The sequence below is a fragment of the Antechinus flavipes genome, chromosome 3, assembly GCF_016432865.1.
Source record: "Antechinus flavipes isolate AdamAnt ecotype Samford, QLD, Australia chromosome 3, AdamAnt_v2, whole genome shotgun sequence".
Taxonomy (NCBI): Eukaryota; Metazoa; Chordata; class Mammalia; order Dasyuromorphia; family Dasyuridae; genus Antechinus; species Antechinus flavipes.
In genome coordinates this window covers 553,331,572-553,345,279 of record NC_067400.1, presented here as the reverse complement: position 1 = coordinate 553,345,279, position 13,708 = coordinate 553,331,572, and the positions used below count along the sequence as shown (strand labels likewise).

General features: G+C 42.8%; 2 protein-coding genes and 1 long non-coding RNA gene across 11 annotated transcripts in view; 1 reads left to right on the top strand and 2 right to left on the bottom strand.

Moving 5' to 3' along the window:
- Positions 1-2,085, bottom strand: part of RRM1 (ribonucleotide reductase catalytic subunit M1) — a 74,098-nt gene extending 72,013 nt beyond the window's left edge. Inside the window, exon 1 of one of the 2 annotated variants that reach the window (XM_051987490.1) lies at positions 1,856-2,085. In XM_051987490.1, coding sequence (XP_051843450.1) covers positions 1,856-1,874 — 19 coding nt within the window. In that variant the 5' untranslated portion in view covers positions 1,875-2,085. The remainder of the gene's footprint in view (positions 1-1,855) is intronic. The other variant, XM_051987489.1, reaches the window with a different exon arrangement.
- Positions 2,086-2,192: 107 nt separating this feature from the next.
- On the top strand, positions 2,193-8,671 carry LOC127555275 (uncharacterized). Its single transcript, XR_007952200.1, has 2 exons — positions 2,193-2,388; positions 6,331-8,671. It is a non-coding gene; the product is annotated as an uncharacterized LOC127555275 (long non-coding RNA).
- Positions 8,647-13,708, bottom strand: part of STIM1 (stromal interaction molecule 1) — a 231,482-nt gene continuing 226,420 nt past the window's right edge. For 3 of the 8 annotated variants that reach the window (XM_051987492.1, XM_051987491.1, XM_051987493.1), the window contains one exon: positions 8,647-10,690. In XM_051987492.1, the coding sequence (XP_051843452.1) occupies positions 10,168-10,690 (523 nt within the window). In that variant the 3' untranslated portion in view covers positions 8,647-10,167. Of the gene's footprint in view, positions 10,691-11,286; positions 12,708-13,708 lie in introns of those variants that run through there. The other 5 variants (XM_051987496.1, XM_051987499.1, XM_051987497.1 and 2 more) reach the window with 4 other exon arrangements.

Here is a 13,708-nt window from a genome sequence, read left to right as displayed (position 1 = left end):
TCCTGATTCCCCTTCCATCTGTCTAACCATTCCTTAATCAATCTCCTGTGTTGATTCTTCATTTATGTCATGTACTCTATATAACCATTTCTTACTCCCCCTTTTCTTTCTGTATTACTTAATGATCTCATCAATTCTTAGGAGTTCAAGTATCAAATCTGTGAAGAGAATTCTCAGATCTCTATTTGCTGCCCTAATTTCTCTATCTCCTACAGCCTTTTGGATATCTCAAACAGTCAAAACCCACTTTAGCTATAAGAGATCAATAGATCATTCTATACAACTTTATTAAGTTGCAAGCACAGTGCTAAGCAGGGGTTAAGAGGAGCATAAGGCAATTCCTGCCTTTAAGGAGTTTACAATCTAATGTATAGTAATGACAAAACATAGGAGACAGACACCCACCTCTTGACAACCAGACTAGCTGGATATACCAGACTGTAAGACATTTGAAGACCCTCTTTGTACCCCACTTGACAGAAAGCACAGGACCTTACACTTACTAAGAGAATCACGAAGATCAAAGTTGGTAGGACCCTTAAGGTCCATCTCCTTCAATGAATACCTAAATCTCAACGTCATAACCAAAAAGTGGGCAACTATTTTTTACCTCTAATGAAGGGAAACCACTACCTCGTGGGGCAACACATTCCTTTGCCTAACTTTAATTATGAGAAACGGTTTCCTTGAACCTGCCTCTCCTTGCTACATTTTACAGACGGTGAAACAGGGCCCAGAGAAGTGAAGTAATCTGTATACATCCACACAATGGACCCAGTTCTGCTAGGATACTACAGTCTAAGTCTTCATACTTCAAACCCACTGACCCCATTGAGTTCAAGTACAAGTAAAACAGAGGTCCTAAGACCAACAAGCATATCAGTGTCACAGAGGAGTGACGATAGTTTATTGGAGACAGCATGGTACAGCAAGAACATTGGCTCTAGAGTAAGAGGACAGGGGTTCAAAACTCCCTTCTGACACTACCTCCCTGGGACTCAATGATCCTGACCTAGGGAGATCTAGGGTCATAATTTGATCAGGTGCCCAGGAAAGCTTCTAAGGATCCAAACTCTTTTCTTCTGCGGCCATGAAAGGAGGCTCCAGCAGCCTCATCTTGCGATGTGTCTAACTGGATGGGTTCTGAGCAGCAGGCTCAGCTCCTTGAGGGAAGGGTTATCCCGCTGCTCTCCTTTTTTGGTCTCTATCTACAGCACCCAAGTCCAGTGCCTGACACGCAGAAGGAGTTTAATAAATGTTTGCTAATTAGTTGACTGTTTCAGATCAGCACATGCAGCAAGGCACAAAGTCACTTAATGAGCCTTTGTGGAAGCGAAAGTTTTATGGATAAGGATCAAGTGCCAGGGGCCTGGAGACCGGAAGGGCTGAAAGTGGGATTTGAAAGTCATTTATTTGTTAAGGGGCTCCTACGTGCCATGCACTGGGCTAAGCGCAAGGGATATAGAGACACACACAAAAAAAGTGCCTGCCCTCAAAGAGCTCACAGTCAAATGGGGGAGACGAGAGAACACTCTCGTAGGGACAACTACAGGAGATAAACTGGAGCTGATCGGTAAAAAGAAGGGAAATGCGGGAGGAGAGGAAGGAGAGGGCATGTGTGTAAGCAGGACGGGGTAGCTTAGGGGCTGGCAGATGCCCCAGGACAGGAATGAGGATACACCTAGGCCTTCTCCCCTCCCCCGCCGGGCTCTAGCTCCGCGCGGGAAAAGCGAAAAGCAGGGCGGAGGTAACTGCAGCTCCCGCCAGCGGGGCCGCACCCTGCTGACCCCTCTCCAGCTCCTGAATTCAGGTCTCGGGCTTCCCCCCAGGATACCCTTTCACCCTCGACCCTCACCTCGTTTAATGACGTGCATCTCGGCTGACGGGGCCTGCTAATGGTGGCGGGAAGGAATATTGGGCCGTGAAGTCCAAAGAACAGAGCACAGAGCTGGGGTCTGGTCTGGCAGCAGCTGAGTTTGGGGGCCGGGGCCGGGACTTCGGTTCTGGGCTGCAGCAGCTGTAAATTCTGAGCCCAACAGAAGCAGCTGAGAGAACTGCGGCTCAACGGATCCAAAACCTCTTCCCGCTCCCGCCAAAGCCGACGCACAATAGCCCGCGCCCTAACTCCCTCCCTCGTGACATCATCCGTCGACGCCGCCACATGAGGACGGGTGGGTCCTAAGGAAGCCCGCGCTCCACGGCCCTGCAGTAAATGCTCCTGGTCTCTGAAGCTCCTCCTCCTAGTCTTCTCGGCCTGGTAGAGTCGGGCAAAATTCTAAGGCAGCTTTCCCCGGAAAGAGGTCCTAGAGCGGCGGCGCGCAAGCGCTCTTTGCGTCGCCTAGTCTCTTTGGAAGTGCTTTTCTCTCGATTATCTCGTTTATCCTGAATGTATGTGTGTACATAAATATGTACATATTTTCATCTATACCTATATGTTTGTATATGTGTGCATGTGTACATAATGGGCAGCTAGGTGGCGCAGTGGATAGAGTGCAGGGCCTGGAGTCAAAAACTCATGCCAGTTCTGGCAACCTCAGACATTAGCTGTGGGACTCTGGACAAGTCACTTTAACTATTTGCTTCAGTTTCTGTAAAATGAGCTGGAGGAAGAAATAGCAAACTACTAAAGTGTCTTTGCCAAGAAAACCCCAAAACGGGCTCACGAAGAGTTAAACAGGACTGAAAACAACAGAACCACAAGTTATTTAGAATGGCATTTCCCTTTCTATTATTGCTTCTTGGATTTTGTTATATAAAAATATAGTTGATTTTTGAGGGGTTTATTTTATAACCCTCAGCTTTGCCGAAGCTATTGTCTCAACTGGTATCTTTACTAATTCCTTAGGATTTTCCAAGTAAAACATCCTATCAGTAAATAGGGATACTTTTATCTCCTGTTTACCTATCTTTATGCCTTTCTCTCCTATTACTATTGCTAGCATTTCTAGAACTATTTCAAATGATGGTGGGAAGAGTGGACATCTTTGCTTGTTTTATTCCTATATTAGATAAGGTTTTATATTGTATCCCCATTGCATACGACGTTTGTTTTTGGTTAGACAAGTGCTTTATTTAATCAGATTTTTTTTTTTTTTAAGTCCTCCTATGCCTATTCTTTATAGTTTGGGTTTTGTTTTTTTTAAACAAAAGTAGTGTACTTTGTCAAAGGTTTCTTTTACTGCACGTAAAAGATTATATGGTTTTGGATAGTTTAGTTTTTTAAATGATTTGTCATGTGGATTATTTTTCTAATGTTGAATCATCCTTGCATCCACAATATGTATCTTATATGGTCATGATTTCCGAAGTAAATCGTAATGTGATAAGGTTTTACTTAAATTTTTTCAAGAGTACTCATTAATGATATTAGCTTATAGTTTCCCTTCTGTGTTTTATTTTTCCCTGGTTTAAGTAGTAAGCCTGTTATTTCATTAAAAAAATTCTGATAAGATGCTTTTTCAGTTTTGTAATGGATATTCATAGTTTTTTTAAATTGAGATAGATTTTTCCTTTTTGTCTATATCTCCCTTTTAAGATTGAACTTATTATCTCTTCAAATAGTTGGCTATAATTTTAAAATTTGTCTTTTGAATTCACAATTTTCTTAGCATATAACTGTATAAAATGTTTTGGTGATTCTTCTGTTTTTGATATTTCAACTTACTCATTTTCTGTTTCTGCTCTTTTAATCAGATTAACTAAAGGTTAATGTATTGGTTTTCTTAAAGAACAAACTTTGTGTTTTGTTTCTATGGAGTTTTTTGATTCAAGTTTAGTTCATTAATCCTTATTTTCCTATTTTATTGTTGTTTGGAGAAATATGACTTCTCCTGGGGACTACCTTTATTGCATCCCAGAAATTTTTGTGTTTCCTCATGATTTTCTTTTCCATATTTATTTCTATGAGTTTCTCCATTTGGAGCTGTATCTTTTGTATCCCTGAATCAATCATGTTGTATCATGTTGTGATCTGTAAAGAACATACTATTAATTAAAAATTAATAATTTTTCCATTTGTTTACAATATCTCTTTACCCCAGTATGTGGTAAATTTTTGTAAAAGTTCCATGTGGTCCTAAGAATATTTTCTTTTGCAGTCCCATTCACAAGATGTCTTTTAAAAGCTCTAGTTATCCAACAACTAGTTCCTTATTTCTCCTTTTATCTTTGTCATATAAGATTTCAGTATTCTTCTGTTATGTTTATGTCTTATTGTTTTTGTCCCTGTGATCCCCCTTTCTAATCAGTACAGTAAATAAGTTTGTAAATAGCTAATATAAAGTAGCAATGGCAGGAAGAATGAAAGGAGGGACTTAGAAGTCACATACAAATTGTCCAAGAATCAAAGAACATAATTTTATATAGATATATTCATCAAAAATCACATCCTGCTAATATGTACTTAGTCAGGGGAAGCAGCCAAGCTTTTTTGTCAGAGATTTTTTGGTCTTATGACTTGTAAATCTCAAGTTTCCACACAACTGCAGTAAGACCAGCAATATCAAATGGTGCTGATAACCCTGAAATGCTGTGGATAAACTTATTAACCTTTTACTGACATGATTTATTAATGAACTAGGCCCAAGGTGGTAAGACTTAGTCCATTCCTTCCAAAAACCTATTAAAAAATGTTTTTCACCCCTCAACATGCTTTCATGTCCTAAGGGTCCATGCTGCTGAAGTGCTCCCATTTCCAGTCCTCAGTTACAAAAGTGATTCATCCTTTCCCCATCCTCTTCCTCACATTTGTCTTCACCACTCCATCCTTACTCCTGTCCTTAGACCACCTTGCCTCCATACTCCTTTGTTTTGTCTCTACTTTTTGTACTGTTTGCCCCTACATCATCTGTGCCTGATTAAAGTGTGATTGTCATCTTGCTTCCCATTGCCATTGTGGTCTTTCCTGGCAAGTATCCAAAGAACCAGGTTGCCTAATGCATTTCATAATTTCACAAATTATTTCATTCAGTTAGTGTTTTCTTATGAATTTAAATTAAGCTAAGGTATTTGAAACCAAATGATTATGACTGACATTAGTGTGTTCTCTATGATTCTTTTCAACATGCTGTAGGTTTCTCATTTCTTGAAGGTTTACTTTTCATGCTCTTAATATTTTTTAATGTATATCTAATCTGTCAATCTTTTTTATTGTATTGGATTGTTTAAAATCTGTTCACATTTAAAGTTATGAGTTAAGGTTATATTTTCTACCATGTGTTCCCAATACTACTTCCCCTGCCCAAGATATGATTTTCCTCCTTCTGCTTAAATATTTTTTAAAAAGAAAATATAGATCAACTACATTTTTACACCATCAAAAAATTTACCCCACTTCTTTGATAGTGTTAATACTTTTATCTATATTGTTCCAGACCTTTCCAAAGAAGAAAGAAATTATAGCAAGATTCTACCAAATTCTCCAATTTATAACTGGAAAAGTGTTACGAAGTAATTCAACATCTTTTTTGGTTTTTTTAGATAGGAAAACTAAAGGCCTGAGAGGGGAAAGACTGATTTATCAATGATTATACTGTTAGAAAGGGGCAAATTCACATACTTAATCCAGTCTTTCTTTTTTATTATAGCACCTTTCTCCAAACATTGACTCTGAGTACTAATATTTATGTAACTTAAGGCTCAGAGTGATATAATAGTCCCTATGGTGACCCTAGACAAGTCACTTAACCTCATTTGCATCAATTTCCTCATCTGTAAAATGAGCTGGAGAAGAAAATGGCAAATCACTCCAGGATCTTTGCCAAGAAAACCCCAAATAGAGGTCACAAAGAGTCGGTCACAATTGAAATGACTGAAAATGGTACTTATACTTTCCTCCTTTTAACAGTTTGTCAGATAACATTCGAAATCACCATCACTCTGAGCTCCCAGTATAAAAATTCCTATCATTTAGGCAGAGGTCAGTCTCTTTACTTATTTTAGATTTCTATCTCTATTTAACCTTTAGGCAGAGGTCAGGCTCTTTGCTTATTTTAGATTTCTATCTCTATTTAACCCCTGTACTTTTTGTGGTTGAAATAAAATTCAAGTGATTGAAAAAAAAACAGAATATATGCAGGGGTCCTCAAACTATGGCCCGTGGGTCAGATGCAGCAGCTGAGGATGTTTATTCCCCTCACCTAGGGCTATGAAGTTTCTTTTTTTTAAAAGGCCCACAAAACAAAGTTTTTGTTTTTACTATAGTCCGGCCCTCCAACAGTCTGAGGGACAGTGAACTCGCCCCCTATTTAAAAAGTTTGAGGATCCCTGTAGTATCTGTGGATTGACATGGTTATGGTAAAGATATTCCTTTCAAACTCCATTGTGTTTCAGAACATTCCATACACATCAAAACCAGAAGCAAGACCAAAGGAGACTGAGCAGAGCTGGCAACTTTTGTTCTACCCTGAACCCCCAACCTCAACCAACTCCACGCCTGTAAAAAGGTACTGGAATGAAAAGTTAAGGACTGATCTTTTTATAAAAGACTTCCTTCAGCCAGGATTTTATATTTCAATATGCTTCTGGAGTCAACGACCTTCCCTTATATATAGTTTCCCACTCCTACTTTGCTCTTTAGAGATGGGATGGTCATGCAAACCTTTTGGAGTCAAAACTCAGAATCTCTATCTGGTTTTGAGATGGCTCCTCCTCTTTATGCTTATTCTTTAATGTGACTAAATGTCACACTTCTTTGGTTCAAGGGGATATATAAACTCAATAAAGGAATATTCTTGCTAATAGAATTTTTCATAGACTGGGATAATCAATGGATCCTTTCTTTTACAGTTTGGAGTATGTTTGCTGAGACTGGGGGGGTCAGGGTAGAACAAAAAGTTGCCAGCTCTACCCAGTTCCCTAGTCTTGCTTCTGGGGTGATTTGTATGCATCTGTATTAGTGATCTCAAATAGGATGGAGTTTGAAAAGAATATCCTTACAAAACTCTACCCAGTTGCTTTGGAGTTTTGCCAAGTAGAATTTCCAGGATGATATACTGAAACCTCAGGCAAAACCAGGGCTATGACAGAGGCATTTAAAGGAATTCTTAAAATCATAATTCTGATATTGGAATCCATGAACTTTTAAAAACAATTTTCATAAATTCAATGTTTACTTTGTAATCCTTTATTTTATCCACTTAAAAACATTATCCTGAGATGAGTCCATGACAAAAGTTTTAAGAACCCCTGACAGACTGAAATAGTGGCTGGCCTGGATCTGAAATCCCAAGAGAGTTGTATGAGCAGTGTGCTAAAAAAGAACCCATACCCTCTAATAACTAGAGCTGTGATTACAATTCAACAAAGATACCAACAGATGGCAGCAGACCTTACTAGCAAAAAGAAGCAAAGACCAACCTATGATGCAAATGAAGCAGTAGAGGTGTGCAACTCAGGGACATCATCAGAACACATCGGCCTCCTTGAGACTATCCCAGCCCAGGAGCTAGCTGAAATGATGCTTTCAAAGCTCCAATTGCCTTGGCTACATGTTCCCTAGCCAAGTGTCTTTCTTCCATGAGTGTTCTGTTCACTCTCCTATGGGTGATGTGCTAACCTGTGGGAGTGTTTTCTCTATACATAGGGAAATGTATGTCACTTATTTGATTACATCCTTTAACTGACTACTGCTTTGATTCTCCAGGTGGCTGGTAAAATATTAGCAAAAGTTACTAAGCTATTATTGAATAGATGCTATCCCAATCCCAAGATATCTCTTGAACCTGGCAAGGATGAGAGTGGACAGTGGTTTCAGTTGATTTTTTTCAGGAGGCCTTAGGTGCTATTAACATCTTTGTCTATAGATTGTCTACCTATAGAAAACAAAATCTTTTCAGGGGACTTAACAACTATGTTAAGGCCCATATGCTAAGAGCTATTGAGATTTCAAATATATATTGTGTCCTGACATCTTAGTGGGGCATGCATGAATAACTGCAAGACAGTTTCTGCTTCTGCTTGTTTCCTATGGGTCCTTAGATCTGCTGGGGACTAATATAGGGAATTGAGAAATAGCAGTGGGCAGTACAAAGAACACTAGATTGGGAGTTGGTTTCATTTCCGGGCTCCATCACATATTGTGTGACTGACTAAACATTACCTGACATGACAGTTGCCTTAAAAAATATGATCGTATTTATACTAGCTTTGTAAATTTGTTTGATAGTAGTTGTTACTAATATATAACTCTCTATCGTTTGCCTTGTCATTTTTTTTTTAGTAATTTCTGCCCAAAGGCTCACTCTCCAATGACAATATTCCTAATTTTTTTTTTATGCATTGGGCCCAGGATCCTTTGACTTTTTAAAAACATCACCCTTATTTCTACTGATATCTTTCTATCTTGGATCCTTTTCTAAGACTGTCCAAGCGTTTAAATCCACTTCATAACACACCATTTTGGATTGCCACTCTGTGTTGAATTATCCTTTCAGGCCTTAGAAGGAATTGGTAGTGATAGTTTTCCCTGGTGTCCCTTCATGTCTTGGCCCCTCCCTTCTTACCGGTTTTCACATGCTCTTTTTGAAGACAGAACAGGGAGATACAGAATATCAACTTGAAGATTTCTCATTCTTGTCTCCTGATCTGGCCACAGTCAGTTTTCCATGAGCCAGGAAGCAGAGTAATGGGAGCCAAAAACCAAGAAAATAAAATACCTACATGCTTTATTAGACTTCAGTCTTATGAAATAACAGAAAAATCCATTGGGATAGGGAAGGGGGGGCCAGCCCATTGTGGCCTGCAGAACCCAGCTGCCTTGCCCATTAGCCCTGGGATGGACAACTGATTCATCCAGAGGAACAGACCTGGGGGCCATAATTGACAGCCCCTACCGAAAGCTGGGGGGAGAGGGTGCTGCTTGGGGTAGGAAGTGGGACATGCACAGTATGTGTCCATTCCCTTCCCTTCCTTACTTTATTCTTATAAGCTGCTTCCTTCCCCAGGCCTGGCTGGGGTTAGTATGGGAGGCAGACTTTGGACTGCACAGTAGGATTGGGCTGTAGAGCCTAGACTCTAGGGGAGCCCAAGGACCATGCACTGGAAAAAAGGTGAAAAGGAGGGGAGGGCTGCAGGCACTTTGGAAATTCAGGATTTTTTAAAAAATTTTTTGGTTCAAAAGCATTAACATCTTTGCCCCAAATCTCTCCCAACCACATCCCTCTCCCCACTGTCCTGTTACAGACTATATCCATATGTTAAAGTCCCTGCCAGCCCCTATCTAGGCTAGGTCTCCATTACAAAGGGGATCAAGCATACTAAAATGGGGCTTAGGGATCACTGAGGCTCCAAACTTGGGACCTGGTGTAGGCTAAATATGTTTAGGGGGAGGAAAGAGAGAGGAATGTGGCTACCCTCTCTTCCCCTACCCTACAGAACAAGCAGAATGAGGCGGCAGTCATTAGGCCACTGGAAAGGGTGGTCTAGAGTCCTGGCCCTATAAGGGGGAAAGCCACAGCTGTCCATCCCTAATTTAGGCCTAATCTCCAGGGCCAGCTCTACTTCATCTTCATCATCTACTACCTCCTATCCCCCCACCCCAAAGTCAGGCCAAGGCTAGAGTTAGAGTTGGCCCCAGGCTCTCCCCATACCCAAAGGAAACAAACAAAATCAAGCACCCCCCTCCCCCAACCCCAGAGCTCTGGCCTCAGTCCAGCCCTGCCCTGCCCTGCCCTACCCACATTGTCCAGCATTGCTGAGGTTGGTGGGAGCCCAGGCTTTGAATCAGGCTTCCTTTGTCCTCACCCTAATTGCTGGGGGTTTGGTGGCAATGGGGAGAACAGGGAACAGAGGGGGAGACCAAGAAAGATATAAAAGCCCAATAAACAGGGAGAAACGAGGGTCCCCTGCAAAAGTGGGTGGGCTGAACTGAGATGGGGGTGCAGGGGCAAGTCATGCATTGTGAAGCAGGGATGGAACCAGGGGATGAAGAAGTTGGAGCAGGAATAGCTTACAGAGGCCCAAACAGGGCAGGTGGTGGTCAGTAAATAAATAAGATGGAAGGGCCCCTCTTTCATAGGGGGAAGGGAGGAGTACAGAGAAGATGAGGCAGGGAGTAACAGGGCCCCAAGTCCTCAGGACCCCCACCTTTCCCCATCCAGGCCCTGGGTGGGTCCCTTGGAGGAGAGGGAGGATAGATGTGTCTTCCCACCGCAGCCAGCCCTGGTCCGGCTACTTCTTGGGCTTCTTGAAGATTTTGAGTGGAAATTTCTTCTTGCCCTGGCCGGAGTCTGTCTCCTCACCCGTGGAGCCACTGTCCTCCTCACCTGCATGCTTCTTGCCTACCAGGTGGGGGATACGCGTGTTGCGGCCATGGTGAGCCCGGCTGTCCCCCACAGGTGATGGTGTGTCTGGTTCAGGGGAGCTGGGACTGTGGGAACGTGAGGAATCTGAATGCAAGTGCCCTCCTCCCCCCAGCCCTATAGGGCCCAGCTCCCCAACACTATAAGCCTTCTCTAGCCCATGATTCTGCAGGTATACTGCTTTCTTGGCCAGGGCAGGACTCTCAGGCAGCTTCTCCACTACAGCTCCCCCCAGGGCTGCCTCTGCCAGTCGGTGGCTGCCATTGGAGGTTGGGGCATACGGGGCTTCATCCATGGCTCTGGTCAGCTGTTGGGGCTTGGCAGCTATCTGGGTGAAGCGAGAGCGGTCACTCATGTGGAGGGAGGACTCCGAATCGGAATGGGTCAAGTCCCTGCTCAAGACAAAAGGGGATCAGGGCAAGGTACAGAACAGGAGGAAAGAGAGATAAAAGGTGGGGGGGAGAGGAAAAAGAAGAAAAAGGAAGAAGGGAAGGTAGTAGAACAAAGTAATCCAAGAGTGGGAGAGGAAGAAGAGAAAACGTAAAGTGAGGGGAAAAGTGGGGGGAAATAAGAGGGAAACAGTAAGAGGGAAACAAACAGTGAGACAAGGACAGGGAGACATATTAATATCACAGAATTACTAAGCAAAAGTCTTTTTATTGTTCAGGCCCTACCTTTGCTACATTTCTGGGCCCCAGGATATTGCCAGCATGTAACTCTTCCATTCCTCTACTCCCCCTTAGGGGTGGGGATGGGAGTGAGGGAAGAGATAATCCATGTGAGGACAGGCTTTTCTTCCCCAATCCCTTCTGACATCCCCTAGAAAATGCCCAAACCCTTAGACACCTGTCCATGATGACCTAAAGCTATCCCAGGAGGCCCATGAATTTGGAAATCTTTCCTCACTTGAATGAAAATCTGTTGATATTCCAGAATGCTTCCCTGCATGCACGCATCACACACACACACACACACACACACACACACACACACACACACACACACACACTCACATCCTAAAGAGAGGGGAAAAGCTTGTTCTTATGTCCTAAGTTCTGATTATCATGTTTTACCACATAAAACCCTCATCCCACCTACCCACCCCATTCCCACAGAACCCCAATCATCACAACACATGCATGAAACCCAGCCCTGGGGTAGGAGGGGAGAGAAAGAAGAGGAAGAATTAGAGCAACCTTGCCCCTGGCCCAAGATCTCCACAGGCTGGTAGTCAAAGACACCTGGAAATGAGCAATAACAAAATAGCTGTTTTCATGTATTAGAAGGTCTATCACCAGAAAGGGGATAGATTTGTTCTGCTTGTCCCAGAGAACAAAGCCAGGAGTAATGGACAGAAATTATAAGTAAATAAACTTAAGTCTGCAGGAAAAACTTTATAGCAGCCGTTCAAAAATGAAATTTGCTGCCTTGGGGGCAGAGAGAGGTGTAGCTGTTTTCCCATGTTTGGAGGTCTTTGAAATAAAAGCTCGATGACTGTCTGCTGGGAATGATGTAGAGGCATTTATCAATCCAGTATTGGTAGCTCTGTATGGCCCTTTACAACTGCGATTCCATGATGATGGAATCAAATGGAGAAAATGCTGAGGGGATTCTGGGAAGGTGTCTCAGAAAGTCCAAACCTTCTTCTCACCCTCATTCTATTGTGGGGATCATTTCATCTCTCAGTAGAGACTTTGACACCTAACACAGAACTAAGAAGGATATCAATAGTGGAGGGTTCATATAGGAAGAAGGAACTAAAGGTTAGGCTATCAGTTGTGAAGGATGATCCACAACAGAAAATACTTTGCAGTCTATTACTCTTTAATGGAAGACAAATCATGGACTAGGAGTCATGAAGTTTGGGTGCTAGTCCGTTCCTATCTCAAGGAGTTTGGCTTATGATTTGGAAAAGATAAAATGCTCTGGGAATGTAAATGTGATGATTGTGTGGTCAAACTAGCTAGAAATCTTATCTATGAGCCAGGGGAAGGAGTTGCTTTGCAAGAATGGCATACAGGTTTCCACACCAAATCACATTCAACATGCACAAGCTAGGGGAATCTATCCCCAGGCTTTCCCATGGAGGCAGGTAAGGAATGCTTCATGGGGCTGGAGCCAGTCAGTCTAGGCAGGCTTCACCAGACCCAGAGGCTCTTTCCAACCCCTAAAGGTAGGGGCACTCAGAGAGGAGAAGGGCAAAATGAAGGGCCCTGAAGTCCCACTCCCAGCAATTGGTTGAGCTGGGGCCCAGAATGAAGAGAGGGTAGGGCAGTTATGTCTCCCAGTCAGGAATAAGGGCGAAGGCAGCATTTGAAGAGCAGAGTGTGGGGGCCAATAGGGGGACCTGGAAGCAAATACAGCTGATCTGGAAGAAAGTTCAGAGGGGTCAGAGAGGGTGCGAGGCCCCTAAAGGAAGAAGAGAAAGCGGCAGGTTAGCCCACGGCTCAGACTGGCCATATCCAGACAAGCCCCATCTCTATTCCCTGGCCTAAAGGCTGGGCCTGGAGCTAGGCAGGTGGAGGCTTGCTTAAGAAAATAGCTTTTTATTAGGAAGGTGACCCAGGGAATCATTTGTACTTAGGTGGGGCTGGGAGAGAAATCTAAGGAAAAAAAAACAGACAAGGAGGGACAGTCAGAGTCTCTATTGGTCTCCCAGTAGCAGCTCTTAAACTTCAACCCACTGGGCTTAACTGGAGAGATTCTGCAGGAAAGTCAGGGGGATGGTTGTATTAATTGTACAAGGTCAAGGTCCATCTTGGAAAGCTAAAAAGCCTTCTCTGACTATTCCGTTTTTCCTGGATACCTATTGCAGGATCATATACTTTTTCGCCTTTGGAACATAAATTCTGCAATTTAAGAATCTTACAGAGTTAGCAGGGGGCTAAGATTAAGTGACTTGGTCAGAGTCACATAGCCAGAATGTGTCAAAAGATAAGTCTTGAACCCAGGTCTTAGTGACTCTGAGGCCAGCTTTCTATTTGCTACCTCCTATGCTCTTCTACAACTATTTCCTAAGTAGGTACTCCAGCACAGAGAAAGCAGTCCTGGATAAGGAGTAAGAAACCCATCTCAGGGCCTCTCCAGCTCTGACACTCAATGTTCTAAGGTCCTTCCAGCTCTTCTGCCATTCCTAGTGATGTTGTAGCTGTCTATGATTATGTGCCTGAGTCTTGTTTCCCTAAAGGGAAGGATCATATAGGGTTCCATCTTCCCCTTTCTCCCTTCCCCCAGCACAATTGTGGAGTCAAGGATAGGGTCCCCGGGAAATACTTATATTTTGCCCACACACAAGCAGTTGAATAGATTTTAGTTCAACAATTTGAGGTTTACTAAATTGAATTGTTGAACTGAAAAGAAAGCTCCCAGGTGAGGCTTCCTAGGGCTATATGACCCCCTTTCCCAGTCCC